The sequence below is a fragment of the Pseudopipra pipra genome, chromosome 6 (genome assembly GCF_036250125.1).
Source record: "Pseudopipra pipra isolate bDixPip1 chromosome 6, bDixPip1.hap1, whole genome shotgun sequence".
NCBI classification, from domain to species: Eukaryota; Metazoa; Chordata; class Aves; order Passeriformes; family Pipridae; genus Pseudopipra; species Pseudopipra pipra.
Window position 1 is genome coordinate 25,214,140 of NC_087554.1, and position 26,831 is coordinate 25,240,970.

General features: G+C 47.1%; 1 protein-coding gene across 5 annotated transcripts; it reads left to right on the top strand.

Annotated features, from left to right (window-relative positions):
- Positions 1 to 1,105: 1,105 nt before the first annotated feature.
- On the top strand, positions 1,106 to 26,451 carry ARHGAP1 (Rho GTPase activating protein 1). Of its 5 annotated transcripts, none has more exons than XM_064657960.1 (15): positions 1,106 to 1,178; positions 4,646 to 4,758; positions 5,541 to 5,724; positions 6,514 to 6,606; positions 11,698 to 11,727; positions 16,943 to 17,030; positions 17,245 to 17,376; positions 17,874 to 17,960; positions 18,568 to 18,666; positions 19,374 to 19,481; positions 20,673 to 20,749; positions 21,122 to 21,199; positions 21,746 to 21,874; positions 22,043 to 22,146; positions 22,711 to 26,451. In XM_064657960.1, exons 3-15 carry the CDS (start codon positions 5,586 to 5,588, stop codon positions 22,888 to 22,890), a joined length of 1,344 nt encoding a protein of 447 aa, XP_064514030.1. In that variant the 5' UTR covers positions 1,106 to 1,178; positions 4,646 to 4,758; positions 5,541 to 5,585; the 3' UTR covers positions 22,891 to 26,451. The 5 variants fall into 5 exon arrangements, with proteins under 5 accessions (XP_064514030.1, XP_064514031.1, XP_064514033.1 ...); XM_064657961.1 differs by having other exon boundaries at positions 5,553 to 5,724; XM_064657963.1 differs by lacking the exon at positions 11,698 to 11,727.
- The last annotated feature ends 380 nt before the right edge of the window (positions 26,452 to 26,831 follow it).

A 26,831-nucleotide genomic window follows, 5' to 3' on the forward strand; every position in this document is an offset into this window, starting at 1 on the left:
ACCCCTGCTCCAGGGATGCCAGTCTGGAGTTTTTGAAAGCTTTGCTCTTCTCCTCACAAATTTCTACAGTCCCTCCTTCTGAAGAACTGGCCTGCTGGGATCTCTGCCCAGCTGTCCTGCCACCACAGTCCTGCAGGCACTTCTGGACCTGGCTGGCCAGAGCATGCACCTTGTATGGCTTGCCAGCCAAGTGAGCCCTGAATCGAACCCTACTTGTGGGAGACAACAGATCCAAGTCTCCTGGCCTTGCCTCTTTATGCCCCACCTCCACTTTTTCTGCTGCAGATCTGGGATCCACACCCTTGACCAATTCTTCCTCACACTTGCCATTGGCCTTAATGGTTGATATGGGCTTGAGGTGCTGATTCTCAGTCCCCAGCACCTTGGCTTGCCATGGCTCATGTTCAGATGCTGTGCTTTCCTCTCCTTGCAGCCTGTGGAAATGTTTGGTGGATGGCCTGCTAACAGGGACATTGAGAACTGTGGTTTCATCAGCTACCACCTTGGAGACATCGAGCCCAGTGCACAAACTCAAAGTGTTGTGGGTGAATTAACACTGGCTGTTGTTACATGGAATGATTGCTGCTGGTTAAGAGGAACATTGGAGACAGATACTCTGCTATGCAGTAATCGTGAGGCTCTGCCATGAGAACCATTACTTTTATGACCTTTTTTTCTTTTAAACCGGTGAAGAGGGAAGAATCTCTGATCTCTCACCACAGACAGTACCCGTGCAGCATTCCCAGTGTTTCACGGTCTGTATTTCTAGGAGATATCTAAGAATCAAACAGGGCGGCATGCTCCTTTCTCGGCTGTCGGCTCTTAGAAAGCGGCGCAAGGTCAGGACAGCCGTCTCGGAGGGGCTGCGGGACGCACACATGCCGGGGACAGCTGAAGGCGCAGACCCCCGGTCCGGGAAGGCCGGGCCGCTCTTCCCACCCCGGCTGGGGCGCAACACCCACCATCAGGGGCTCCGCCGCCGCCGGCCCGGCCCGGGCCCCCGCCTCCCCGTCGCCGCCCGCCGGGCTCGGGCGCTCCGCGCCGGCGGAACGGAGCGAGCGGGCGGCGGGCGCGCCCGGCCGGCGGCGGCGGCGGGCGGGGCGGGGCCGCGCTCCTCCGGCGGCGGGGCCGCGCTTCCGGCGGGCGGCGGTGCCAGGCGGCGGCCGCGGCGGCAGCAGGTACCGGCACCGGCGGGGCGGGCGGGAGCTGTGCCCGGGCAGCGCGGCCGGGCCCTTCGTGCAGCACCGGGGCCCGGCGGCCTGTCCCGGTGCTGCCGGGGCGGGGGAGCGGCCCGGCGGCGGGGCTGGGGCTGAGCGGCCCGGGCCCGGGCCCCGAGCCCCGAGCCCGGGCGCTGCCGGGCGCGCCCTGTGCGAGGGCGATGCCGTGCGGTTCGCCCGCCGTGACCGCCCCGCGGGGAGAGCGCGGCTGGTGAAGCGCCGCGGGCACCCGGGCGGGGAGAGATGGGGCCGGGACCCCGCTGGTCTCTGCTCGGTGCTGGCGGTGCGGGCGCCGCCGGAGCGGGGCCACCGGGCCGTGCTGTTGCCTGGTCCCGTCCCGGCGGGCTGGGGTGGCTGCCCTCCCCGCGGTACACGTCCCATCCCCAGGCAGCTGGCGTGTGCTAGGGGAGCTTGGGGCTTTGTTTTAACAGTGTAAACAGCAAATCTGTGAGTCGTGTAGGTGAGTCTTGGGGTTGGGTCAGGGCTCTCCAAGGAGCTCAGTCGAAGGGAATGGGAGAGAACAGATGTGTGGTGGAGGCGGTGATGATGATGATGAAGAGAGCTGCAGGGCCCGCAGGGCTGTGTGTGCCCCGCTGCCTCACTTGCTCACCCTGTGTGACGGGTGGGTCGTGCAGGACACTTGAGAGCAGCCTCTGTACTTTGTGCTGCAGCACCAGAGGGAACACTTAAAGAGCTCAGCGCTTTTGCCCTCAGACCCTGCAGAGAACTACTAACGGGAGGTCGACTGCAAGCTGGGATGTGTTTCCAGCAGAACAGAGGTGGCCTTCAGCAAACAGATTGGGATGACTGGAGAAGGAAGGTTGCTCAGTTGAAAAGCTGTTATAATAAAGCAGGACTAAAGAGGTTCCCTGAGCAATAGTATGTCTGTCCTGAGTTATCTGGTCACAGTGAGCCAGACAAAGCTGGTCTGGCTCCTGACCCTTAGGTTCTTTCATAGTAGTATCAGGGTAGTGATGCTTTCAGTGATGCTCTCAGTGGTATCATCAGTCCTGATGTGAAGGGGGGCTTGGACTGGACTTTTTGGTAGAGTCTTGGTTCTGGAGCTCATTCACTCGAGTACTCCAAAGGTCTGCTGCTGAGTAACTGCTCCCCTTTCTTGCAATGTGCTAGATTTTAACACTATAGCAAAGTACAGGGAACTTGATTGGTGTGTACATAAAAACAGACATTTGTGCAAATGAACTGAAACTGGGAGGAGGTGTGGATGGCAGCAGAGTCCGAAAACTAATTCCAGAACTGGGATTGCTTTGTATCTGACCATTGCTTGTTCATCTGGCACAGAAGAGGTCACTTGGCTTTTGGAATTCTTTATTGTAAGTACAGGTCTAGGGTGTGGTAATGTATGCATGGACATATTTTGAAGTGTAGAATTCCTTCTGAATTGATAGTATGGCTGGAAGAAAACAGGAAAAGGAAACTACCAAGCATGTGCAAGTTAAAAATAAGTGGTGGAAAAGTGGTGATACTGAAATTGCAGAAAAAAATAGTTTGCTTGAACAGCAGTTACCAAGATGTTCTAGATATAAGTGAACTGTCTTCCCTGGGAAAATTCTGGTGGGATCTCGTATAAGGAATCTCCAGATCAGAATTTGTGTGAAAATTATATTTTAATGGGCTGAGTTTTCTCTCCTTCAGCAGAATATGCTGTTCTCCAGCACATCTCTGTTATCAAGAAAGTTAATTTTTATTAGACAGCAAGTGTTCATGTGCAGTATAGGTGCAGAAAATATACTTAAATGCTTGGAAAAAAGGAAACAGTTGGTTCTTTATAGCCTGGCAGTCAATAAATGCTTCTGACATCAAGTGTGATTCTTTAGTTTTTAAATGTTTGACTAGACTTTTTACTTTTTAAAGCTGGGTATGTAATTTTTCTTACCTTACGATTTGCTATACAGGCTGTACCACTTGCATCTGGTCATGACATTTATGTAAAACAAGTGCAGTTCTTAAATTGAGTTAAACGTGGTGAAATGCTGATGGTTAAGAAAGGTTTAGGCAACAGCACTATCCAGGGCTCTTTTTCCAGTGTGTAGCCTACTAATGACTTCCTTCTTCCACATGGTGCCACACTTAAGATTAATTTTATGCTGCAGGGGAAATCCCCCAGTTTAATAATCAACTCTTCTGCCTCTGATCAGGTGCTGCAAGTTGACTGTGAAGCTAAGTGTTGATCCATGTAGGGAAAAGTGAGGACACTTGGCATCTGTGAGAGGATTTGGATTTGGTCCCTAAGCGTTTCAGGACCTTGCTTTGTGGATGGGGTTGCTACTGGGCATCCCCAAGAATCTCACAGGAAAGGCAGCTCAATGAATGGCAGCAATTGAACTTGGGTCTTCTGTCCCCACCAGGGCCGGGAAATCCCTGGGAGCTGGGAATGCCGAGAGGCTGCCCTGATGGGGCATGGATGCTTCCTCAGCATGGGGTGCTGAGATTTTGGGGCTGCTGAGCTGTCCTGAGAAATGCTTTAAGCTCACTGAGTCATAGGAGTCAATGCCTGCTGTTACCATAGAAATCAGATCAGCTGCCAGGGGTGGGGAGTCCTTGTCCCTTGGCTCCACTGCTTCGTGGTTCCAGCATGAGCTCACAGTGCAAAGGAACCTGATTTCTTGCTCCTTGTCCCATGGAGATCAGAGAAGGTCAGGCAGCTCTTGCAGCCCTCACTACAGGGCAGGGAATAATTTTGCTTGGGTCTTTGCGCTTCCTACAGTGGTCAGGCCCTGTGTGTCTGATGTGGTGTCTTGGTGATCCACAGCCAATATATGTCACACTCTTTCATAATTTGGGAAACATTGCATTTGATTAGCAATAGCTCCCAGCCCTTTGGAGCCCCAAAGAGGTGAAAACTGGTTGCAAACGGATGAGTAGCAGATAGGGGAGGACAGCAAGTAATAAGCTTGGAGTGATCCAGAGGGAAATGGCAAACACTGAATATCCAATTTCCTGTGCTCACAGAAGGCATCCCCAAGCTTGGTCATAAGTATAGACCTGAGCATGGATGTGATACACTTTCAAGTGCTCAGTGTCTCACAGGTTTTGTCATTTGTGCTCACATCTGGGTAACTGTTGCATTGTTTTATTTGGATAAAGAGACACATTCAAGCTCTAGGAATGGAGGATGCAAAACATCATTGCCCCCTCTCAGTTCTGCTAAAGAAAATAGCTTTACTCTGAATATACTTTTCACACAAAGGCATTGTGCCTCCTCAGATCATTTTTTAACCCTTTGGTCGCCTTGTAGTGCAAAATAAGCCTGTCTGTGAAACAGTGTTACAGAGACTCTTGCAGGTGTGAGATGTCATTTGGTTTTTCTACAATTCCTCTTGGCTTGGTGCCTGTTGACCACTGAGCATGACCATGAGCAATCCAGATCTTCATAATTGTCCTTTCCAATGTTTCCTTACTTCCAGGATACTGACTTCAGAGGATAACAGCTGTTTCCCCAGGGTTGTCCCTAAGAATTGCAGGTGGTGCTGTATGCTGTACTAGTTCAGTTCCGGCTTTGACGCATCTTCTGCGCCAGGTGAGAGTGAGAAATATTTGCAAACAGCAAATGCACTGAGCTTTCTGTTTCTTGGACCCTCTTAATTCTTTGGTCTCCTCAGTATTATGGCATGCTTCGTGAAAAATACTCATTCTGGCAATATGGCTTTAAATGAAAGAGATGATTCCTTGCTGCTTGCTATCATGCTATCAAGGATTTACTGGGTGATGCTGAAAGGAGATGAGGGTTGTGTGTGTATTGTTCTTCATGTCTTACTAACTCAGCCTATGAAATCCTGTTTTAAGAAGCTGTTCACTTCTGTCTTCAGATCCCAGCACACAGAAGCACCCACTTCAGTGTTGTTGAGAGCTCTGTCTCTCCCTTATGGGTAGAAGGAGGGGGAGTGATTCCTGGGAAGGCTTCCAGCACTGGGCCAACTGTGGAAACAGCTGGGCTTTGTGCCAGCCCTTTGGAGGGAGGGGGAGCTCAGAGCTGGTACAGTGAGTGTGTCAGGCAGGGGCTGGTGTAGCCTGTCGCCTTCCTCAGCGTCTTGGTGCTGCTTCTGTTACAGGAGAGAAACTACTCTTTACAGGGCTGTGGTCAAGCGGAGACTCCCTAGAGGGTTGGTACAGCTTCTGATGGCCTTTTGATAGCAATTGTCGTGAAAGAATCTGACAGATGTCAGTGCTGCTGGCTTGGAGGAGGAGGAGTTCCTGGATGTAAAGATAAGGAAGTATTTGGGGAAAATCAGTGAGAAGAGGAAGAGCCTCTGTAGGGAGGTAAATTTGTGATCTCTGGCTCTCACCTAACAATCTTTGCAGTCCTTGTTCTAGGCGCTGCAAAATAAACTGTGGTATTTGGGGACCATGGCTACAGATCCACTCTCGGAGCTTCAGGATGACCTGAACTTGGATGATACCAACCAGTCCCTCAGCCAGCTCAAACTGGCCTCCATAGATTATAAGAACTGGCCAGCAGATGAAGCCCCTGCTTTTCCCAAATCAGGTAAGTATCCTGTTTGTTTGGGATCTGGGTTTCGGCCAAAAAGCAATTATTTGTCCTGCAGCATTGTGGTCATATCTACATATACAGAGAGCCCCAGCTCCATTTAAAAGCTTTATAGACACATTAAACTTGCACCACACCCAAGTGAATCAGCCTTGGTACTGAACAGCACTGAAAAGTGCAGAGCCAGCTGATGTAAATATACTCTTCTCATTTCTGTGCCTGACTACATTTTGGTGCTGACAGTACAAATGAGCTGTAAATCCTTGAGTGTCCTCTGTTACGATGTCTTGCAGGATAGTTTGGCCTTCCAGACTGGAAGGGTCTCGAACATCCTTGTAGGAGATGGGGCTGGAGATCTAAGTTGTTGCTCTGAAATCCTGTGCTATGAACTGCTGCCCAAAGACGTCAGGGAAATTAGCTCAAGGGCATACAGGATGGCCATCCACCGAGGGACTTTGTTATGATCCTTCTCTAAAAAGCTGTGATGGTGTCCTTACTGTCCTTGGGTTTTGTCTTTGTGAACATTTGTGACATATATGAACAGTCGTTTGAGAGAGTGTGAGGGATACAAATGGACCTCATAGAACTGACAGGACTCTTCTGAAGTCATTGCTGCTCTTGTCCCCTCAGAATTTCAAAAGTGGGTTTTCAAGAGGTACAGGTGCATACGTTAGTCCCTCCCATGCATAACTTCCATTTTTTCTCATACCTCTTATCCCTTTTGTACCCCTCACCAAGGTGCTCCAGATCCTTCTTCTAATTGCTTGTTCCTTGTATTTTGTGCAGAGGACTCCAAAGGCTCCCCTGAGCCCGTCACTCACCTGCAGTGGGATGATCCCTACTATGATATTGCCAGGCACCACATTGTGGAAGTAGCAGGTAGGGGTCTTTCTGTTTTCTCCTTTAGATGTCTTTGCAGCTAGGCTGAGGGAGGGCCTTTCTAATGGGCTCTGTGGGTATCTGATGTTTGCCTGGCCCACGTGGCAATGAAGGTGGCACTGTAAAGGGAAGGAGCACCAAACTTCTTGAATGTTTGTGATATTTGTAGTTTTCTTTGACCTCATTTAAACTTGCATTCCTTTTTGGCTTTTGCTGTCTTGATTATATTATTAGCGGGAGTCAGTTTCTTTTGCTGAATTGTTTTAGATGTGGCCCTTGACTATATCCTGAGCACAAATGTGGGTTTTGCATGATAGTGCCACAGAAATTACCTAGTTAAGCAATACAGCTGTGAGATCCTCAGCTGACTGAGTAATCCACAGTAGGTGGCAACTCTTACATCTGAACAGTCAGAGCTTGCCATCCTGTCCAGAAACAGCACGTACAGAAATCTGAAATAGGGGGAATAGGCCCTTGTTTCACTGCAACGAAAGACCTGATCATTCAGGGTCACAAGCATTTGGATTTTCTCTGTTGTTGTCTTGTCCATATTATTCTATTTATGCTAACCCCTGGTGATTTACTGCTGGGACCTCCATAAGAAAGAGTTTTGGAGTATTTGTTAGGTTGCTGTGGTAAGCCTGAGAGAAAGGTAAGCCCAGTTTATCTTGTGTTCCTTGTTTAAAAACAGACCACCTTTTCAACCTATTGTGACTTGATTCATACTTTCTCCGTGATTATCTATAGCCACCTCCTACCTCTCCCACTGCCACCTCCTACCCTTCCTATTGGCATTTCTCTGTACCTCAGTCCCTGCCCCACGTAGGAGTTTGCAGTGAAGCAGAGGGACAAGCTGGAGTCCTCCTGATTCAGGGTTGGTCTACAGCAGGTTTGACCACAAAGGGAAGAGTCTCAGGCACTTTGGTAAGAGAGTTGTCCTGACATTGTTCTTTTCTGGGCAGTTTTCTAGAGTGAATTTTCTTTCTCATAATCTCATCTTTTGTGGAACAAAATTTTAATGGCAAACTCTAAATATTGTTGTCTTTTGTCTCCTGCTAAGGTTGATCGGCCAGATGTTTAACATTTGGGCCATTATGTCTTAGATTTGCCACAAGTGCTTTCATTTGCAAATGTGCTACTAACCTACTTTTTCATGGGGCTGGAGTTTCAGGACTGGGATCTGCAGTCTGATCTTTATAGGGCTCTGCACCCTGGTGTCCCTGCTGCTGAAACTGGGAAAATGGTGGAACCCACCATTTCAGTGATAGAGTACTTGGAATGCAAATGGCAGAGGTAACTGGTGTTTCAGGATTCTGGGAATGACTGAGTTGAATGATACTGATGTTTGCTTCAGACAAAATGCTTAGCAGAGAATTTAGATCAGAGACATTGATAAGACTGGAATGTCAGCCCAAGCCAAGGATATGCTTTGTGTGCTGCCTCCTGACATAAGCCCCACTCTTTCTGTGGGATTTCCGTTCCAAGGTAAGATGATTTTTTTTTTTTCAGAAGCTCTCTGAATGGAGAGTGGAAGTGTGTCTGAGTGGCTGTTGGAAAGTAGCCATTTGACACCGTCTAGGATAGGAAACAAAGAATTATCTAGCTTCCTGAAAAGATTTCAGGGTGGTATGGTGGCTGACTGGGAGCTGCGCCTGCATTCTGAAAGGGATCTCTTCCCTGTCGTGGTTTAAATTTGTATTTCTAGTGAGGTCTCTGTCCCAGTGTCTCTGCATAGTGCAGAAGCAGCTCTGACAAGCTTTGGTTCTTGGCAGTTGCTGGCCAGTTTTCACCAGTAGCTGATGGATCTGAAAGCATGTGATGGTCCCACACACTGAGTGCGGTGTGATTCCTTTCTTGGCGTTGGGAGAGCAAGGAGCACAGCTCCAGAAGGGAGGATTTGCTGTCACACAGTTTTGAGACTTGATGGTCTTTCATCTCCTGGAAGAAGGATTTATGATGTTGATCAAAGGGCCAGAGTTGTAATCTGGGCTCTAGGGTGGAGCTGTTCAGTTTTTTTGGTCAATAATTAATAATTTTAACTGCTAAGAGAATCAGACAGGGTCGTTTTCTCTGGGCTGTTGTTGGAGGCAAACAGTCTGGGAAAATCTGGAAAAATCCTATTAGAAAGAGCCTGGAGAATAAAAATCTCTCTGGACGATTAATATGAAGCTGTTTGGATCTGGCTCTGCTGAGAAGTTGTGGTGCTCAGTCCCTTTAGGTAAATGAACACTGGCCATGCTGAGCCTGAAACAAAATAGCTCCATCCTGATTCTTTTGTAAATATTACCAAATGGCAGCAAATCAAGGGGAATTTTATCCATTCTACTGATTTATTAGCTTTCTGTCCCGTGTCCTTCCCTGTTCTGCACTTCAGAGCAGAAAACATATGGCTAACTCTGTTCCTGCCTGCCCTGAAATATATTCTGGGATGATGATGCTATTTTGAGACAAAAGCAGAAGGCTGGTTCCCATCCTCGGGCTGAATTCCGTGATCCCAGGGTTATCCTGTGTGGTCAGAAAAGTAATTGTTTCTTGTGGGATGGGTGCGTGGTGTTAATAACTTATTGAAAATGTAGTTTTAGTGACAAAAAGTTAGCACACTCATTTTCTAGCTGACCTTAATTTCTGATTCAGTTCAAGGCAGGCTGGATTTGAATATCCTTTAGGCTCTCTGGCCTAAAGAGGGGAAAGAGTACAGAAAAACATTTTGCAGAATATGTTGGGAAATAAGTTTTTGGTTTTGTTTTTCACTTAAAAATAGCGCAGCAGTTTCATGGAGACTCTCCTTTGTGTGCTATGTCCCTGTCTCTTCTGGGGACTAGGATCTTGCTGGAGGAGGCTGTCCATGGAGAAAGAGCAGGCATGTTGTTGCTGTCCTGTGCAGTGGTGTGTTACAGGAAGATGACAGCAAATGGCATCCAGGCCACAGTTGAAGGAGTTCTCAGAACGGGACTATTGTTGGGAATCAGAATATTTTAGTTTTAGGAAACCTTTTGCTTCTGGGATTCAATGCTTTTCGGAAGGAAAAAGGTGGTGCTCTGCTGATCCTTTCAGACCTGCCTTAAGGTGTGTGTTTCAGGAGTGTTTTACGCAGGCTCTGGAGGGGGTCTCTGTGTGGTTTTGCTCTTCCTAACTCTGAGTGCCTCTTTTTGTGAGCATTGCAGCAGTGAAATTCATCTTTACACATGGCTGGAACAGAGGAGGTTTGATTTCACTGCACGAATCACTTCTGAAAAGTGTGATTTTTTTCCTTGCTCACATCACAGCATTTGGAGGAAACACAAGCTGTATGGGAAGAGCAGGGCTCATAACAGCTCTGGCAATGTATTCCTTCCTCATTCTGCTGCCCAGTCTGAAATACTAGTGTCTTCTTTGTGGTCAATATACAAAGTTATGGCTATGAGGTTCATCAGCATTCCCACTTTACACAATAACTGGCTTGCTTTCTTTTGGGATAAGTAAACTGAGGCTTAACATGTGAATGGCATATGAATTTCTCACTGCCGTGGGAGGCTGCAAGTTGGTGTATCAGTGTTCAGGAAAGAGGCCTTCACTGTTTACTCCAGCTGTGTAAGTAATCCCTGCCCAGTGATTTCAAAGCTTTGCTGAAGCTCAGAGCATATTTCTGCTACGTTTTGTGGGAAGTCTGGTGCGTCACACCATTAATTGTCAGTCTGCAGGGCTGCCCTCACAGATAAGGTGTGCTGCTAGTGTGTGTGAGACCTGTGATTGAAGTGGGAAAACAAGATGGAGAGCTAGGAGTGTACCTTCTTGCATGTTACTAGATTGAAACTGCAATTTCAGCAGTGAATATATTTTTCAATGGTGAATCTGGTACCAAACCTACCCAAAAACCCCATTTTGGCTGGCTGTTGGCTGCAGGTACCAAAGCTGTAACTAGTGCTGATGATTTGCTGTTGGTGATTGACATGGGGAGGTAAAATCAATCTTGGAGCAACAGTAGCTGTTGTTTCTCTAGGTAGGCAAAGGTAGAAGTGGCAGACAGAACTTGTATTGAAGGTGTGTTGCAATGTGTCTTTGGTGGCTAATGGACTCAGCAAAGGCCTAGTAGTAAAGGATAACAAGGGTCCTTTTCCCTTCCAGTACGGTACATGATTATTGGCTCCATTAATACAGGCTGCCTGCATTTCTGCTGCTTTTGGATGTAGTTTCTGGCTTTGACCTTGTGTTTGTTTGGTTGGTTTAAGAATATTTGTATGATACAAAATTATGAGTTCCCTCTGTAGAATTGAGCCCATCCAAAGCAAGCCCAGCTTGTGTACCACATTTTAATGTACAAGATCAAGGGAAGGGAGAGTATCTAAGGAATTTTAAGTTTCTAAGGGAGACTGAGGGAATGGAGAATTTCTTCCTAGAGCCCTGCTCTGATCAGGCTCTTGTCTTGATAGGCCCATCTGAGTCAGTTGAGTATATAGCTGTGAGAGATGGAAAGGGGCTAGGTGTGACAATAAAATGCCTTTGTAGACTTCTCCCTGCCCAGAGAAACCTTTTATTCCCTTTTTTTTTTCTAATTGGCAGTTTATTTTTTTATTCAGAATCTACTAAACTTTTTTTTTTTTTAAAGCTGTGGGTGTGTTAAGATATAAATTGTCCCATCTTCAGGTTATTAGTGAAATTTAGCTTCTTGCAAAACAGTCTGTGGGATGTGGTATTCATATGGTATGATGCTGTTCTCTATACTCTTCTGAAGTTGTTCAGAGGACTTGACATTCAGAATTAATTGCAATTAACCCTTTTAAAAGTGGCAGTAGAGCAGTTGTCATTTTGGTGGCAGGGGAAGTGTAACAGTAAGGGCCAGAAATTTGACTGTGATTGTAAGAATTAGGTGCAAATTCAAGGAAGAGATTTGGGAATCAGGGATTGCTGTTATTGCCTCTAACTGTTAGATTAGGTTGCTTTGGAGAGGAGCACTGGGGAAAGATGAAATGGAAGGAGGTTGTCTGCTGCAAGACAGCAGGTAAATGCATCCCAGTGGCAACCTGGCTAGACTCTGAGACTTTACACTCAAGATTACTTTCTGGGAAAGGGTGCGAAGCTTGGCTTGCTGTAACTTTTTTTCTGTTCCTCCAGACCAGGGTGCACTTGATGGGGCCCAACCAGGTAGGTAGATTTTTTGTGGCATTAACATTTGGTTCTGTAGATCATGGTATTCCTTTAGCATGACCATGGCCTGTAGCTGGACTGTCTCAGGGGAGCCCAAACTTTGCTCAGCCTTAGGCTGCACTGGCAACTTCTCAGGAGTCCAAAGGCTGCACAAAATTGTCATCTGAGGGCTGCACCTCTGCCTCGGGCACAGCAGAATCATCTGAGCCAAATTTGGCGTGTGTGCTTTTACTTTGGGCACTTTGGGGCTCATGGGTCTTAGTGTAAATCCTGTTCCTCTCCTGTCATGGTGGTGGCCTGCTTGGACCAGTTCAGTTTGAACTCCAGTTTACCTTGTTATCATGTGTGCTTTGGAAGTTCATAGGATTGCTTCCTGTTCCTTCACATGATGCGCTGCTGCACTCATGTGCTAAGCAGCTGGCACTTAAACTGGATTCGCCATCTGAAAGCAACTGTTATCTATTTCTTCTCCATTTGGCTGCAGAGATGTTGTGTTTTGGTAATTTGTTCACCCGAAGCTGTGCTAGACTGCCCTGTGCTTGCTGAGCATTTGTTAATACTCTCCGGACCTCAGTCCTAAGCCTTAAGATTTTGGCTGCCGGTGCTTTCATGCTTCTCAATGTAGATAAACCTTCTTTTGGTGTGAAATTCTTTCTGCTAAGACCTTCACACAGTCCATGGAAATGCTGATTCTCACTTCCTCATTATGTGGACTCTTCTCCCACATTTTCTATGTTCTCAAACATCCTCCCATTTTGCATTCTTTAGTTTGACCCTCTAATATACTTTTTTGTCAGTTAAAGCTATATTCACTTAGGCTTTCTGATTCTGGCAGTGAATTTGGATATTGGGACTATCTAGGTGGAAGATGTCATGTATTAAAATAATTCTACTTTGAGCTCCTTACCTTCTTTTCCTGCAGGGCTAAATGCACTCTGGAATTCAATAGGCAACTAAAATCTACTATACTTAAACATTTCCCAGCTGTGCCATAAGCTTGACAGGAACCTGAAATTACATTAGATACATTTTTTTACTGACAGTGGCTCTGATAAACATCCTAAGCTTTGTGAAACTTGTGTAGTGAAGTCCCAGTATTCTGTAGTGATGCCCTCTCCTTGACCCTGAACTCTGTTAACTTTGCTGTTTTACCAGTAACACAAGCTTTTGGTGGCAAGTTTTATCCATCTGCATCCTCTCAGCATCAAAGTACCAGGCTATTTGAATCTTTCATCAAGGTGGGCACTCAACTGAGGTTACCTGATGAAGGTTGGAGTGAGCAGGATCTCTGTACAGCAGTCAAGCTGCCTGCAATCATGGCATAAAGGCTAACGGATATATTTCAGGATATATAACAGATATATTTCTATTTACCTAGAAATACATAACAGGATTGCAAGCCAGGAATGTATTTTCCGCATTTGCTGTGCAGATTCATTTAGTAGAGTCCTGTCTCAGGACAGTACGGCTGTCTTGATTTGAATTTCTTCTGTGACAGGTTTTATTGCTGCGGGTGTCAACATAAAACAGTAGCCTCAGTATTTAAACTTTGGCCCTTTTAGGAGTTTGGCCCTGCACTGATGGCTTGGAAACACAGCAATGATTTTCCTTGCCCCTTGTCTCAGAAGTGCCCTGGAAACGCTGCTCTTTGGGCAAGAGGAAAACTGATTTGGGGCCTTCAAAACACTATGACAATGTTCAGGAGAATTAGCATGTCCGTCAGTGCTACAAGTTAACATCTTTTTAGATGAGCAGCTGTCTTGTCTGGAGAGGCTTTTCATATTGGCTACTGTCTTGCTCTTTGTTGTTAAAAGAAAAATAATCTGCATTGCATCCTACAGAAAGGTAGTTTAATTCCAGCGTGGATTGAAAATATTGCAAAGTTGGGGCGCTCTGTGAATACTAATGGTATATAGTTGCTTCTTTGTTGTTTTATTGTTAACTATTAAGCATTCCTCATCTGGGAGAGATAGGAGCCTGAGAAGCTGAGTGATTACTTCATGGTCTGTAGTTGTGTTTAATGGAAACTCGAGCTATTTGCAATTGCAAACAAGGGGTGAAAACCTAGATACCTAAGATTAATATTGCAAACAGGAAAGAAATAGTACAAGAGATGGAGCATCTGGGAAAGATCAAACCTGATAAGAATCTGTTCTGTAGGAGGCAGAGAGGCCACCTGCAGGCAGTTTCCTTCAACAGCCAAGAATGCATGGAATGGGCTTTAGGTTCTTGTTTGTAAACTGGAACAACTGATTGTTCAGCTTTGATGCTGAATTTTGAATTTTGTCATGTCTGGAAGAACCAGACTGGTCAGATATATGTCAAGTGAAAACAAGATTGGCAGTTGGTTGTTTTGAAAGTTTCTCTGTTGACAGGCTGAGCTCAGTGTGATGAAACTGGAGCAAAACCCAGAACTTGGTAGTGGGCATGCTGGTTCCTTTGTAGGTCTCATGCATAAATTCATTCTGATTTGGAAGGCAAAACAGGCCACTCCTTTTTCAGTCATCCAGGGGACTATAGATTATCTTTTGATGTACTCAGTCCTGGAAATTGTCCAGGGGAAACATGCCATCTCCCCTTTGGCAGAATCATGGATTGTCTGTTTATTCTTTACGAGCAATCTCAGACCTTTTCACCAAGGCTAAATAAGGAACAAAATTCTTGACTTTGCGTAGGCCCTGCCATAAGCTTTTATGCAATTCTGGAGAAAGTTGTTTAAGCTACGTGGTTCCTGACTTGTGACTTCTCAGGTCTGGAAATCAGTGCCCAGGAGCCTGAGATGAGTGTGTGGCCACACACAACGTGGCATGAACATGGTGCTGTACTGAATGCTATAAAGGCCTGCCTTGATAAAGCTTGCAGTCTGCTTCTGGCCCTCAGACCATCCACTCTGGCTTGAAATGCAGCCTCTCAATTAACTGAAGATAGCACCTGTTCTGAATTTAGCATAGAGCTGTGTTCTGTAAAGACCTTTTGTCTTTCTGACCATTCTCTTTCATCACTATAAAACTCAACAGATTCTCAAATGCTACTGTCTTCTTGGTGCTCTGTGCAGGCAGAGCACCCTTTGTCCTCCAGACAGAGACATACGAGTTGCTCAAGACCAATGGGAAGAGTCACAATGTGCTGTATTCCTTGCCCAGGACTTTGTATCCTGCACTTAGTTTTATAGACAGCTTAAGTACATTAGACCCGGCCCTAAAGCTCATAGCAACCTACCAAGAAACTCTGGGCTAGGCAGAGAGTGGGCTACCATGGGATATGCAATGTGATGTTGGTCTTGTGGCCTGGCTGTGACTGTATCTGGTTGTTCCAGATGAGCCTTGCATCACTTTCTCCTAGTCCTGCATTCTGGGTCATTCATCCTCCCTAATTGCCCCTTATCTCCGCATGTGTATGTCAATGTGATGGCCTATGCCACCCTTTTCCTGGTCTGTACCTAGTGCTGCCTCAGTGTCCTTAGCTTTTGTAGAATTTCTGGCTTGTGTGCATCAGTAAATTCTGTCTCTTGTGTTGTCTGGTGAATGACTTGAATATGGGACTTGTGAGGAGAAAATAAAAGTGAACAAGTAACAAGAGAATCTGTTCTTCTGGCCAAGATGGGGGTAAAAGAGGGCTAGCGGCATCTTAATGTCATGGCTGGTATGTGTGAGTTCTCTGGCTGCAATTTGCAGCACCAAGTGCTCACCTGTTACTAACAGGCAGTGTTCCCAGAAATAAGGTTTGCTGTTCCGAGATCTCAGTTGCTCAATGGCAAGTGTAGCCAAGCAGTAGTTGAGGGCCAGAGCCTATGCAAAGGTAAGAAAATGGCTGCATGCTCTGAATGTTGTAAATGCACATGGGGAAAAGGATTTATTTTGAGAGGAATGATGTATTGAAGGTCTGGCCTGCATAAATATCGATCTTTGCTGCTTTTCTGTGCTGTGGTCTGTATGAGATAGTTGTGCCATAGGGGAGGAAGGAGTGTGTTGTTGAGTGTAACCTCAATAGCCTCTTACACTGTTCCACTCTCTTTCTGTTTGACAAGAAAACACAGCTTTCAGAGCAGGGTGAGTAGCTAAAAAGATGGGATGACTTTAGTCTTTAACCCTTCACTCTAAAGGAACCAGTTCATCTCCACTGCTGCTAAAAAGCAAGTCATCCTTGTAGAAATGGATTGGATGTTGTGTCTGGGAGAGAATCAGACTTTCCCTCAAACTCTGTGTGTTCTTACTTATCTAAATTTCTAATTCCCCGAGCATGTTTGCTAAGCTTGGCCATGCGCATCTGCTTGGGTTTTGTTCATGGGACCGAGATCTCTGCTGTCAGAAGTCCACTGACGTTTAAGACTTGCTTTGGGGAGAACTTAGCTTGTTGTCTGAAGCCTCAAGTGGTGGCTGGGAGTGTCCTCCCTGAGATGAGAGTGCTTAATTTGGCTCCAGTGTAATGGGGGCTGTTTTCTGCTTGTCTTTTACAAAGAATGCTTTGTTGTGCCGCACTTTGCAGCTCCTTCTGGCTCAGGCTGGGAAAATATCTCTGTGGATGGAAAAATCTAGGAAGCAATGAAGAGTTTACTTTACAATCCCCTTGGAGAATCCAGCAGCCCTATTTGGTCCATCTGTAGAGGAGGCTTATGATGATGCTTGTTCCTCATCTCTAGGATGTGACTGGGACTGCTCTTTCTCTAGGAATTTCTTGGTTTCCAGAGTATGCAATGGCTTGTATTTTGCGTGCAGGACTAAGCTTCAGGTGAAGCAAGAAACAGATGCACCAGACTCTAAGCAGTTAATCTGGGACTATGTGCAGGATGGAAGGAGTGGTTATTGCGCCTGTGAGGGGCAATTTTCCCTGTGCCTCCCTGGATATATGCATCAGGAACAGTGCCCAGGGACAGTTTTGCAGGTTTAATGCTCTGAGCACTCTGCTTTGTACTTGCCTCCATCTCTATGTGCCCCGAGGCATCCTGGCTTCCAGTGTTTTTCTCCTTTCAGGGCTGGAGCAAGGATTCTGTTCTCCATTCTCACTGTTGACTTGCCTGGCCCTTGGTGTTCTGGTTTCTGCTTCTATACTAGTCCCATGTAACTGCTGAAAATCAGGTTTAGCTTTGCTGGCAGCTGTGGCAAACCAGCCTTCTGCCTTGTTATGGTGGTTTCTCATTCTTTCTTTACCCCTTGCTGCCAAGACCACAATGCAGTCTTTAAACTCTGTGTAATCTCTGGCATTTCATCTGCAGGTGATGACAAATATGGAAGAAAAGTAGTTTTGTTCAGTGCCTGCCGGATGCCCCCAAGTCATCAGCTAGATCACGTGAAACTGCTGGGGTGAGTAGTGTCTTAGTAGGCTGCTGTTAACTTCTTAAACCTGACCTAATTCTTAGGTGCTGGATTCTTGGGGCCAGCTCTATCAGCAGTAGCTTCTTTAGCTGGATATGTCCTCCCATGTGCTTACCTTCATTGCTGGGGATGCAATGAGTCCCAAAGGAAAAACCTTTCTGTAGCAGAGCACGAAGTGAGTTCAGCAGTTGTCTCTTCTCAGGTACCTGAAATTCACACTGGACCAGTATGTGGAGAGTGATTACACACTGGTGTACCTGCACCATGGCCTGACCAGTGAGAACAAGCCATCCCTGAGCTGGCTGCGGGATGCCTACAGGGAATTTGATCGCAAGTGAGTAAGGCTGCAGCAAGCAAGGATATAACGTGCTGTTCTGTAGCCTAACATAGATGATCTTACCTAGGCTCCCTGTGTAGCTTGGTGATCACAATTTACTATCACTTAATCCCCTGCTTATAGAGGTGGATTGTTGTTCAATGCAGGCTGAATCATGGGATAAAAAGCTCCTTCTGTAGTTACATCCTTTAGGCCAACAGGCAAGCAGCAAAACCAGGACCTGGTGCAAGTGCGTCAGCTCCATGGTGTAATTGTTGCTTCCTGGTGAGGCTGCTCATGCTTTTCAGTGAATCTTGGAATACAGCAGAGCATGCCCTTAGGCTGCTGAGTGGCCTGACACAGCTACAAAGCACGGGAGAGCAGAGGCCATGGGTGCTGGGGAGTGGTGAGGCTCAGTGCAAAAGGAACGGAGCAGCCAGGGTGCCTTAATCTTGTGGAAAGGTTGGTTCCTCTGCTTAAAGTGCAGCTTATCGTTACTGGACTTCTCTTGGCAGGTACAAGAAGAACATCAAAGCCTTGTATATTGTGCATCCAACCATGTTCATCAAGACCCTGCTGATTCTCTTTAAGCCTCTGATCAGGTAGGAAGCACTATAGGAGGCTCACCCATATCCTCGCTCTATGGGGGAACAGTGGAGCATTCTCTGTTGGGCACAAGATGAGCCCAGGCTGCCAAGCCTACCCTGGAGTCTCTCACCTTATGCTATCTCCTCCTGTTTCTGAGCTCAGAAGTATTCAGACACCAGAAGTACCACTTCAGGAACCTCTACAGAGCTCTGTGCTGCTCCTTTTCTATCCAGCCAAGTAGAAGTGCTGCTAGTAATGGAAAAGGAAGTGAGAACATCAGTCCAAGTTACATTTAATTCATTATATTGCTGACTTTGTAACTCTGTAAAATAATTGACACCAAAACTTTCTCAAGGCTACTCTTCTGGAAGAAGAAATCCAGAGTTTTAAGTAGTCTGCTACTGCTTGGGCCTCTAATGTGACTTGGAAAGTCTTAGTATTTCCTGGTAAAGTAGGTGGAGTTGGAGAGCTGTGTGGGTGATATCTCTGCTGCTTGGCCATATGTGCCCCTTTGCCCCATTGATGTCCCTTGCAGACCCCTGCTCTCCTTTCCTGTAAGAAATCAGTTCTGTTACTGGATTTCCTGATTCCTCACATACCTACCTTTCTCTTGTTTTTCAGCTTTAAATTTGGACGAAAGATTTTTTATGTGAATTACCTTAGTGAGCTGGAGGAGTATGTGAAGCTGGAACAGTTGGGAATCCCAAGCCAAGTGCTGAAGTGAGAATACTGCCTGTCTCCCACTTGCTTTGGGCTCTGTGAGAGGGAACTTTTCTGGAGGAGGGGCAAGAGGAGGAAGAGATTGTTCCACTCAGGCAGTGATTTTGGAGGGAGTGATGACAAATTGCTTTGAAGACTGTTGTTTCTCTCCATACTCCTTCCTGTGTGTCCTTGGCTCTAGTGCCCAGTTCTGTCTTTGGGTTAAAAATCCTCCTCCAGTGGAGCACCAATCCTGCCTCTCCCACTCACCCCTTGGGGACTCTCTGCAAGATGCTGACTTTAACACTGACCTGGAGCTCATGGTGTGCGTCTGCTGTGTCTGGACACCTGCTTAGCTCACTCCGCACAGTTCAGCTTGTCTTCGGGGCTTCCCAAAGTTGTCATAATCTCAGTCCTACCAGATTGATTCCCTGTCCCATACACACATTCACATTTGTCTCATCACATCCAGTGCTATCCTGGCTTCCTGCCCACGCTGTCATCCTCAGCTCCTCCAGCTCTTGATTTAGGATAGCTACTCCTTTCTCCCTGCTTTTTTTTCTGGCAACCAGATGTTTGTTCTTATGCTCCAGAGGTGCCTGTCCTGTTTTTGCATAGGTAGAATCAACCATACTAGACTGGAGCATTTACCAGTGGGTGTGCAGTACTGGGTTCATGCACTTTCTGGGAGCTGGAGTGGCTTTTTACTAGTCTGTGTTTTGCTACAGATATGATGAATACCTGAGATCCCTGCAGAAACCTTTACAAGTGCCCCAGAAGCCAACACCCCCACGCCCACCGCTGCCAAACCAGCAGTTTGGAGTCTCGCTCCAGCAGTGAGTATCTGTGGACTGTGTTGCTTTTACCCTGCCTTGCTTGATGAGAGGTCACTGTATTTATAACAGAACAGCAACAAAAATGGCTGTGAAATTTTTTGCAGTTCAGACTTCCTACAAAACTTTAATCATTTTCCTGAGGAACTCCATGCTCATGTCCAGATCCTGACTGACTCAGTTCAATTCCACTCGCTTGATCTTCAGGTTAGATTGTTTCTGCAGCTAAGGGTCACTAAGGGAAGAGCAAAATAAGGGCCATGGGGACAGCTTTATGGCACTAGAAACTTCCTTTTAAGCATAGCAAGTCTGTAGGAGGCTGATGGAGGTGTGTTTAGGACTGTGTTGTTTTGATTGAGCAGTACTGCAGATCTGTTTCTTAATTTTTTTCCATATCTATTTTAAAAGCACTTCTATTCACCCTAGTACTGAATCCCACTCCCAATTCCTGCATGGTGACACAGGCAAACACAGACACTGGCAAGGGCTAGTGATACTGAGTAAGTGTTGAAGGTATTTTTAACTTTGAGTGTGATTTTGCCTCCCCGAGGAATGAGGAGGAGCCAGTACTGTGTAGCCAGACAGAACCTCCAAGGCAATCTGGGAACACATTCCCCAGCTTCAATACATTTCCAAATGGTGTTTCCCATGGTGCTGTGTGCCTGAGCTTGTTAGTAGCCTCAGAAGGGGGAACAGCTCCATGCTATTGAGTGGCCTGGACAATCGAATGTAAGGGTGGCAGTGAACACCTTGGCATCACTAGGTTTTCCCTGACAGCCATCATGTTGATAAATCTCCTGTCACAGGAGTAGGGTGGCTAAAGTTATTTCTCTCATGTCACCTGCTTTCTGCCCTTGCTCCTATGGGGAAAGAAAAAAGAAGCTTAACCCTTTTCGCCTGATTCATAACTAGCAGCCTTACCTTCTGGGAAACCCTTTGCCCTGGCACCTAGAGGCTATAATTTTTACAGGAGATAGAAAAATGTTCCTGTGGTCTAGTAATGAGCTCATACTTCCTCCATTGAATGATGTAGCATGATGGGTGAAGAGGATAGAAGGCTGAATAATGGCTGAACCAAGGACTGGGATAGCAAGATCCTATGTGGTACAGCTTGTGTGGGCAACTTCAAGACTTGGGGGCTGCATGCAGGGTGCGGAGAACCAGTCATATGTAACCTTTTGTCTCTTGCCACAGTCTCAGGGAGAAGAGCCCTGATCAGTCTCCTGTTCCTCTGGTGGTCAGAGACACTATTGCTCATTTGCAGGAGCATGGTAAGTGTTTGGGGAAAGCTGCAGCCCCTCTCAGTTCCATGTCAGTGACCTCTCCTCCACCCAAGCTCCCATCAGGAATGTGGTAGGATAAAGAAGAACAGCAGTCTAGAATAAAGTGTAAAGCCTGAACTATCAAGAGAGAATGTGCAGGGCTTAGGAGACCTCTTTCTTCCAGGAGTCCATACTCCCACTTGTATAAGAGTAGCAAAATGCTCCTTGTATCCTCTCTCTGGTAGTGGAAGCGGAAAGAATTGCCATACTCTAAGAAACGGACATGTTGACATCTGCCTGAACACCCCATAGCATGGATTTATAATTGTTAAGGCCAGCATTTTTGAGACTTTCACATGGCTGATCTTTCTCACTTCACAGCTCTTGCTACAGAGGGAATTTTCCGGAGATCAGCAAATACACAGGTTGTCAAGGAGGTCCAGCAAAAATACAACATGGGTAAGTGCCCAAACACATCAGAGCCCCTCTCATTCCCTAACTACTACTGTCCAACTGGAACTGTGTTGGAACTAGTCCATCATGGATCCACTTCTTCTCTAATAGGTCTGTAGGCGAGGCCTCATCTCAGAGTATGACCTGAGTTGCAAGGGAAAAGCATCTGATACTTCTGCTGTGTGGAAAACATATTCTTTCCCACTCATGTTCCCTTACTGTCCTTTTTTTATTCCTGAAAGTTTCCCTGTTTCTTGGGGTGGCTATACCATCCTAGTAGTCTGGTTATACTGGAGGGACTGAAGATGACCAGGAAGAAATTTGGTCATGTTTCATTTGATGACTCCTAAAGATGTAGTGCTGGATTCAGCATTGCCTTGCATATGACTTTGGGATACATTTTTCCACTCTGCTAGAAGACACAGTACTTGGGTTTTCTGTGTTCTTTAAAATACTCCTTCCCTAGTTCTGGACTCTGACCAGCATGTCCCATCATTTGATGGAAGTTGTGCTTTTTCCATTGGGCACTGAGTCTCTGCTCCACTTTCTCAGGTGTGCCTGTAGATTTCCAGCAGTATGAAGATGTCCATCTCCCCGCTGTGATTCTCAAGACTTTCTTGAGGGAGCTACCTGAGCCCCTTCTCACTTTTGGCCTCTACAGCCATGTTGTCAGCTTCCAGAGTGAGTTGTAACAAGTGTGCTATTCCCTGAATGTTGTGCTGGCTAAGGGCAAAGATATCTTCGGGGGGGCATGCTTGGGATACCCTGTGATTGCAAACAGGGCTTTTATAAGGATAAGTACTGAGGATTCCTCATGGACCTGCTTGTCCTGTCTCTCTTGTTTTTTAGGTGTGGAGGAGGTGAATCGTGTGGATGTTGTTCGCAGAACACTCCAGACTTTGCCAGAAGAAAACTACCAAGTGCTCCGTTTACTGATAGCCTTCCTGGTGCAGGTGAGCTATTCCAAAAGTGAGCAGTTACGTACTAGTTCAGTTGCCAGTGCATTGCATCAGCTTTTTGACAGCCCGCTCTCTCTTTTCCTCTGAGAGGAAAAGCTACGGAATTGCCTTTCTTTACCTTACATTCTTCTTATACAAAGATCAAGAATGATCATGATGAACTAGCCTAAGCAGTTGCTTCTCATGACGCTGAGAGGTGCAGGCAGGCCTTAAGCCTAAGAGGTGCAGTGTGGTCTGTACCAGGGAGGCTGAAAGCTCCCCAGGGTGGAGGAACTGCAAAATACCTGAGTAAAACAGGGGTCTCAGATCTGCCTTACAGAACTTTCTGCTGCCAAGGAAGGCACCGCAAGGCTATTCTAGCAAGAGGGAAGATCATGATCTCGACTTGCAGAGATATTGGCTGACAGTGCTCTTGGTCCTGTTGTTATAATATGGCCTGGTCAGCTTTTCTCCTCTCATTTGCCCTGAGAGTCTGTCAGCTCTGGCTTTGGGGAGAGTAGAGGTCAGCTGCTGGGCTGTTCTGTAGGATTCACAATGGTCTCTTTCCTTCTCACATAGGTCTCTGCTCACAGTGACAGAAACAAGATGACAAATGCCAACCTGGCAGTTGTGTTTGGCCCAAATCTGCTGTGGGCCAAAGATGTAGCCATCACTCTAAAAGCCATCAACCCCATCAATACCTTTACCAAATTCCTGCTGGACCACCAGAAGGAGCTGTTTGAGGATGCAGAGGCCTGAATCCAGGCCAGCCCACACCAGCACACTGTGCCCACCTTCCCCCTTCTTTATCTTGGAGCTGCGACCAAGCTGTCTCCAGTACAAAGGGACCATTGATTCTCTGGGTGATGAGCAGAGTGAGGGCTGTGGAGATGGTGGTGAAAGTGTGCAAGTAAGTGTGCAGGAGACCTACAGCTCCGATGAGCAGGGGAGCTGGTCTCCCAGCTGCTGAGTGTGGAGTCATAACCCACCTGTGCAGCTCCTCCAGGGCTCATCACCAGTCTGCTGCCCTATCAGATGACCTGCCTTCCTTTCTTCCTTCCCCTACATGCAGTTTTTCTGCCCTCCTGGTCCCTTCCTCAGCAAAGGTCTTTTTTGTTTAAGCTCCCCATAGCCCCAGCTCACCTCCCCTGCCTCAGCTGGGCTGCCTGTGCTAGGGCAGGCTCGCTGGGTTTTGTGACAGAGACATTCTTACTGCGAGTGCCATTTCTCAGCACTAAATGTGCATCCTTGCCTTTCACCAGAGGCACCTAAAGCAGGGAAGGGAGCCAGCAGTCCTTGTGCTTCAGGTAGCAGCATGTCCTGCACTTGCAAACATCACTCTGTACCCCCAGGTTTTGGCAGGCAAGTGAAGAACAGGTTCACAGCAATGGGCTTTATTACCTGTCAGACTCCAAAACAATGAAGGTGAATTTAGCCCAAAGCCCAACCTCTCTGGAGTCACCCGCTCCAGATACTATTCAGTGTTTGCTGGTGTAGTGGATAATATGCCTCCCATAGCTACCCTGCTCAGGCATGTTTGTCGTTCCAGCAGCAATTCTGGCCTGGCTGTGTGGAGGTGCTGGCTAGGGCCCTTTGACAGCTGGTGAGTCTGAATGGCAGGGAGCAAGTGCCCTGGTGGCCTGTCCCAGCAGCAGCACAAGGCCTCTTCTCCCTCTGGCTTGTGTATCTGTGCTGACTGGCATGGACCACCTTGAGATGTATTTTTGAGCAGAACTTTCCCCAGCACAATGTAACAGAGAGCATGGCCTTGAGGGAAGGTCTGGGGACTGGGGCCAACCTTCACCCTGGAGTGCACCAGGCCTGGATTACAAACTTCTACCCAGGTGCTGAGCACTCACGTGCCAAAGCTGTGAGGGAACAGCTATTCCATGCCAAGGGCCTTTGCCCTGTCTCCTCAGTTCATACTTTCCTTCCTACCATAAAAGCCTGGTCAGATGCATCCTGTATGCCCTTGGCACAGCTGGAGAGATCGGGTAGCCCACAAGGCAGGCTCAGAGTGGAGTGGTCCTGGCACCATCCCAGAGCAGCTGCAACACTGTTATGGCATCGCTGTTGGTTTAGGTTGCAGCATTGCTGTTATCTGAGCTAAAAGAGATCCCTCTCCTTAGCCTGGGTCTCTCAGGGAGGGAACTTCTAGCCTTACTTCACTGGTGTGATGTATCTTTATATCTTGTGCCCTGCATGCCTGGGCCAGCCCTCCCTGCTGCATCTGGCCTCAGGGACAAATCTTTTGGACCAAGCAGAACTGGTTTTTAAAAAGCTACTGGATGCTAAATAGAATTTGCTATTTCATAATATTTTAGCCTGCTTATAAATACTGACCAAAGGTTGGTGCCCCTGTTGTAATCAAAATAAGTGACATCTGTCACAGGAATTAAGAAGATTGCTCTTTTTGCTAAGCTCTGGAATGGGAATGGGTGCAAACATAGGCAGCTCTGCAAGGCAGCACAGGTCCAGCCAGCTGTCTTGGAGGAGGCACACCAACATGTGGGTGGGAACAGTGAGGAAGAAACTGAGCATTACTAAGACTAGAGCAAGAGATGTTCTAGGATAGGACTGGATCTGATCTATTATAGATACTGGGACATTTTGCCCTAAGGATGCTACAAGGACTTCCAAGTCTCTCTTCCAAGAGTAGGAGCCTTCCTTGTTTGGCCAGGATATGAATTGTTTCATCCTGAACAATTCACAGCAGTAACCAAATAAATGTTTTGGAGGTAGAGATAATCTGCTCCTAATCCACCTGTGGTCTCTCCTACAGTAAATTAGCACAGCTGATGTGTTGTGGAGGAGTAATCTCTTGAGGGGGACAGTGTGGAAAGAGGTGTACTTGCCCCAGTGTTTAAGGGGCAAGGCTGCAGAGGCTGAGGGAGCCCAGTTCAGCCCCTCTTTCCCTGCAGGCACCCTGCTCTGTGTAGGCTTTGGTATGGGGAGAGGGAGATTTGGTGCTCTGACTGTATTGGCAGCTGATGCTGGCCTCACCTCCATCTCCCTATGGGAAAGGCAAACCCAACTAACTTCCCCTGCAACAAACAAGCCCAAGCTCAGCAACTTGGAATCAAAGTGCCTGTGTGCTGGGGCATAAGGCCTTGGCCCTATGCGCTCCCTGGGGAAGGTGGCACGTTCCAGCCTTGCAGAGTAGCAAGGACTGTTCCCTGCCTAGTAGCCAGGGGAGCAGTCCTGGAGTAGCTCCTGCCCAGAGGGAGAGCAGGGATTGCTGCTAGTGTCTGAGTTCTGGCTGGAGTTTGGTGGTTTATTTTGGGGTTTTTTTTGGATTTTTTTTTTTAGTGAATTCTTGAAATAACATTTCCTTTTTTAGCAAAACAGAGACTGGTGTATCCCCTGCAGGCAGGGATAAAAGCCTGCTCCAGTTCAGTGCCTGGTGGGAGCAGATTTGGAGGGTGTTCAGGAACTGCTACTGCTCATGGTGGGAAAGTGCTTGCAAATCCTAGAAGGGACACAGTGTAAATATCCCCTTTCCTCTGCTGCTCCTTGTGCTGGAGTTGCTGAGGGCTCTGGAGCAGGCACAGTAACCAGAGTTGCTTTTGCTTCTGCAATCTGTTCTCCTGAATGCCTTGTATTGAAATATCCCTCCTGTGACTTGAGCAAGGAACTGGCCTGGGCCTGCCTACAGCCTTTGCTGGGTGGGTGGTCACCAGAGCCTGCACCTGCCAAGGCCAGGGGCTTAAATTCCCTCCCCACCTGGTCAGCTTCCTCACACAGGCAGGGTGCTGGCTGGGCTGGGGTTCTCTGCCTTGTATAGGTGGGAGGCAGTATCTGATTAGGTGCTGGTCTGTGTTGGTTTTCTCCTTGCTGTAAGCTGCCCTAGGGTCTCTTCCCTGGCTCTTTCAGGTTAGCTATTAGCCATTTCTCCCTGTGGGGATATTTGTTCTGCATCAGCCTTCTGCTTTTAGCACCTAGAACATTCCCCTTTGCTAAGCCTCCTGCTGTCTTAATGGCCTTTGATCACTCCTTGGCCCAAGCTATGTATTGGCACCAGAGCTTTTTGGTGGTGCAGGGGGTCGGGGGCCATCTGGATGCCTTGTGGCAATGTTTGCTAACTCGAGAGAGAGCTGAGGGCCAGTTTGGTCCCAGTTTCCTCTTTATGCACAGGGGCTCCTGTGTGAAATTTTTGGCTTTGCTTTTGTTGCTGATGTTCCCTGCCTTCTTTTTTGTTAATGTTCGTCAGGTGCAGGCCTGGGGTTTTCACAGTTCAGACTGTTTATATTCTGCTAATCTGCACCAATCTTATATTTCACAGTTTGCACTTTTTGTATTTCAATAAAAATTAAAATGTAATCCCAGATCCAGGTGTGTCTGTCAAGTGGCAGCAGCTGTGGCACATCTACAGGAAACAGAAGTAAGGCTGGCTATGCTGCCAGCCACAACCATGCTGATAGGGAGGAAAGAGAGTATGAAATGCCTCCTATGTGAATAACTCTGGGAAGAAATACTAGTTTGCAGGAGCCTCAGGCTGGAAACAGAGTTCAAACAAAATGAATTATTGTAAAGTTGGCTCTTTCCTGAACAGGGCTGCACTTCCATGTTACCGTCTCCCTGTCATGATGAACAATCTGCCTAGGATTGCCCTTTCCAAGAGGCAGACCCAGCAGTTGCACAGGTTGTGGTATCACCAGGTGCCAAGTGGGAGCCACCTGCAGGCTCTCCAGTTAGGATTA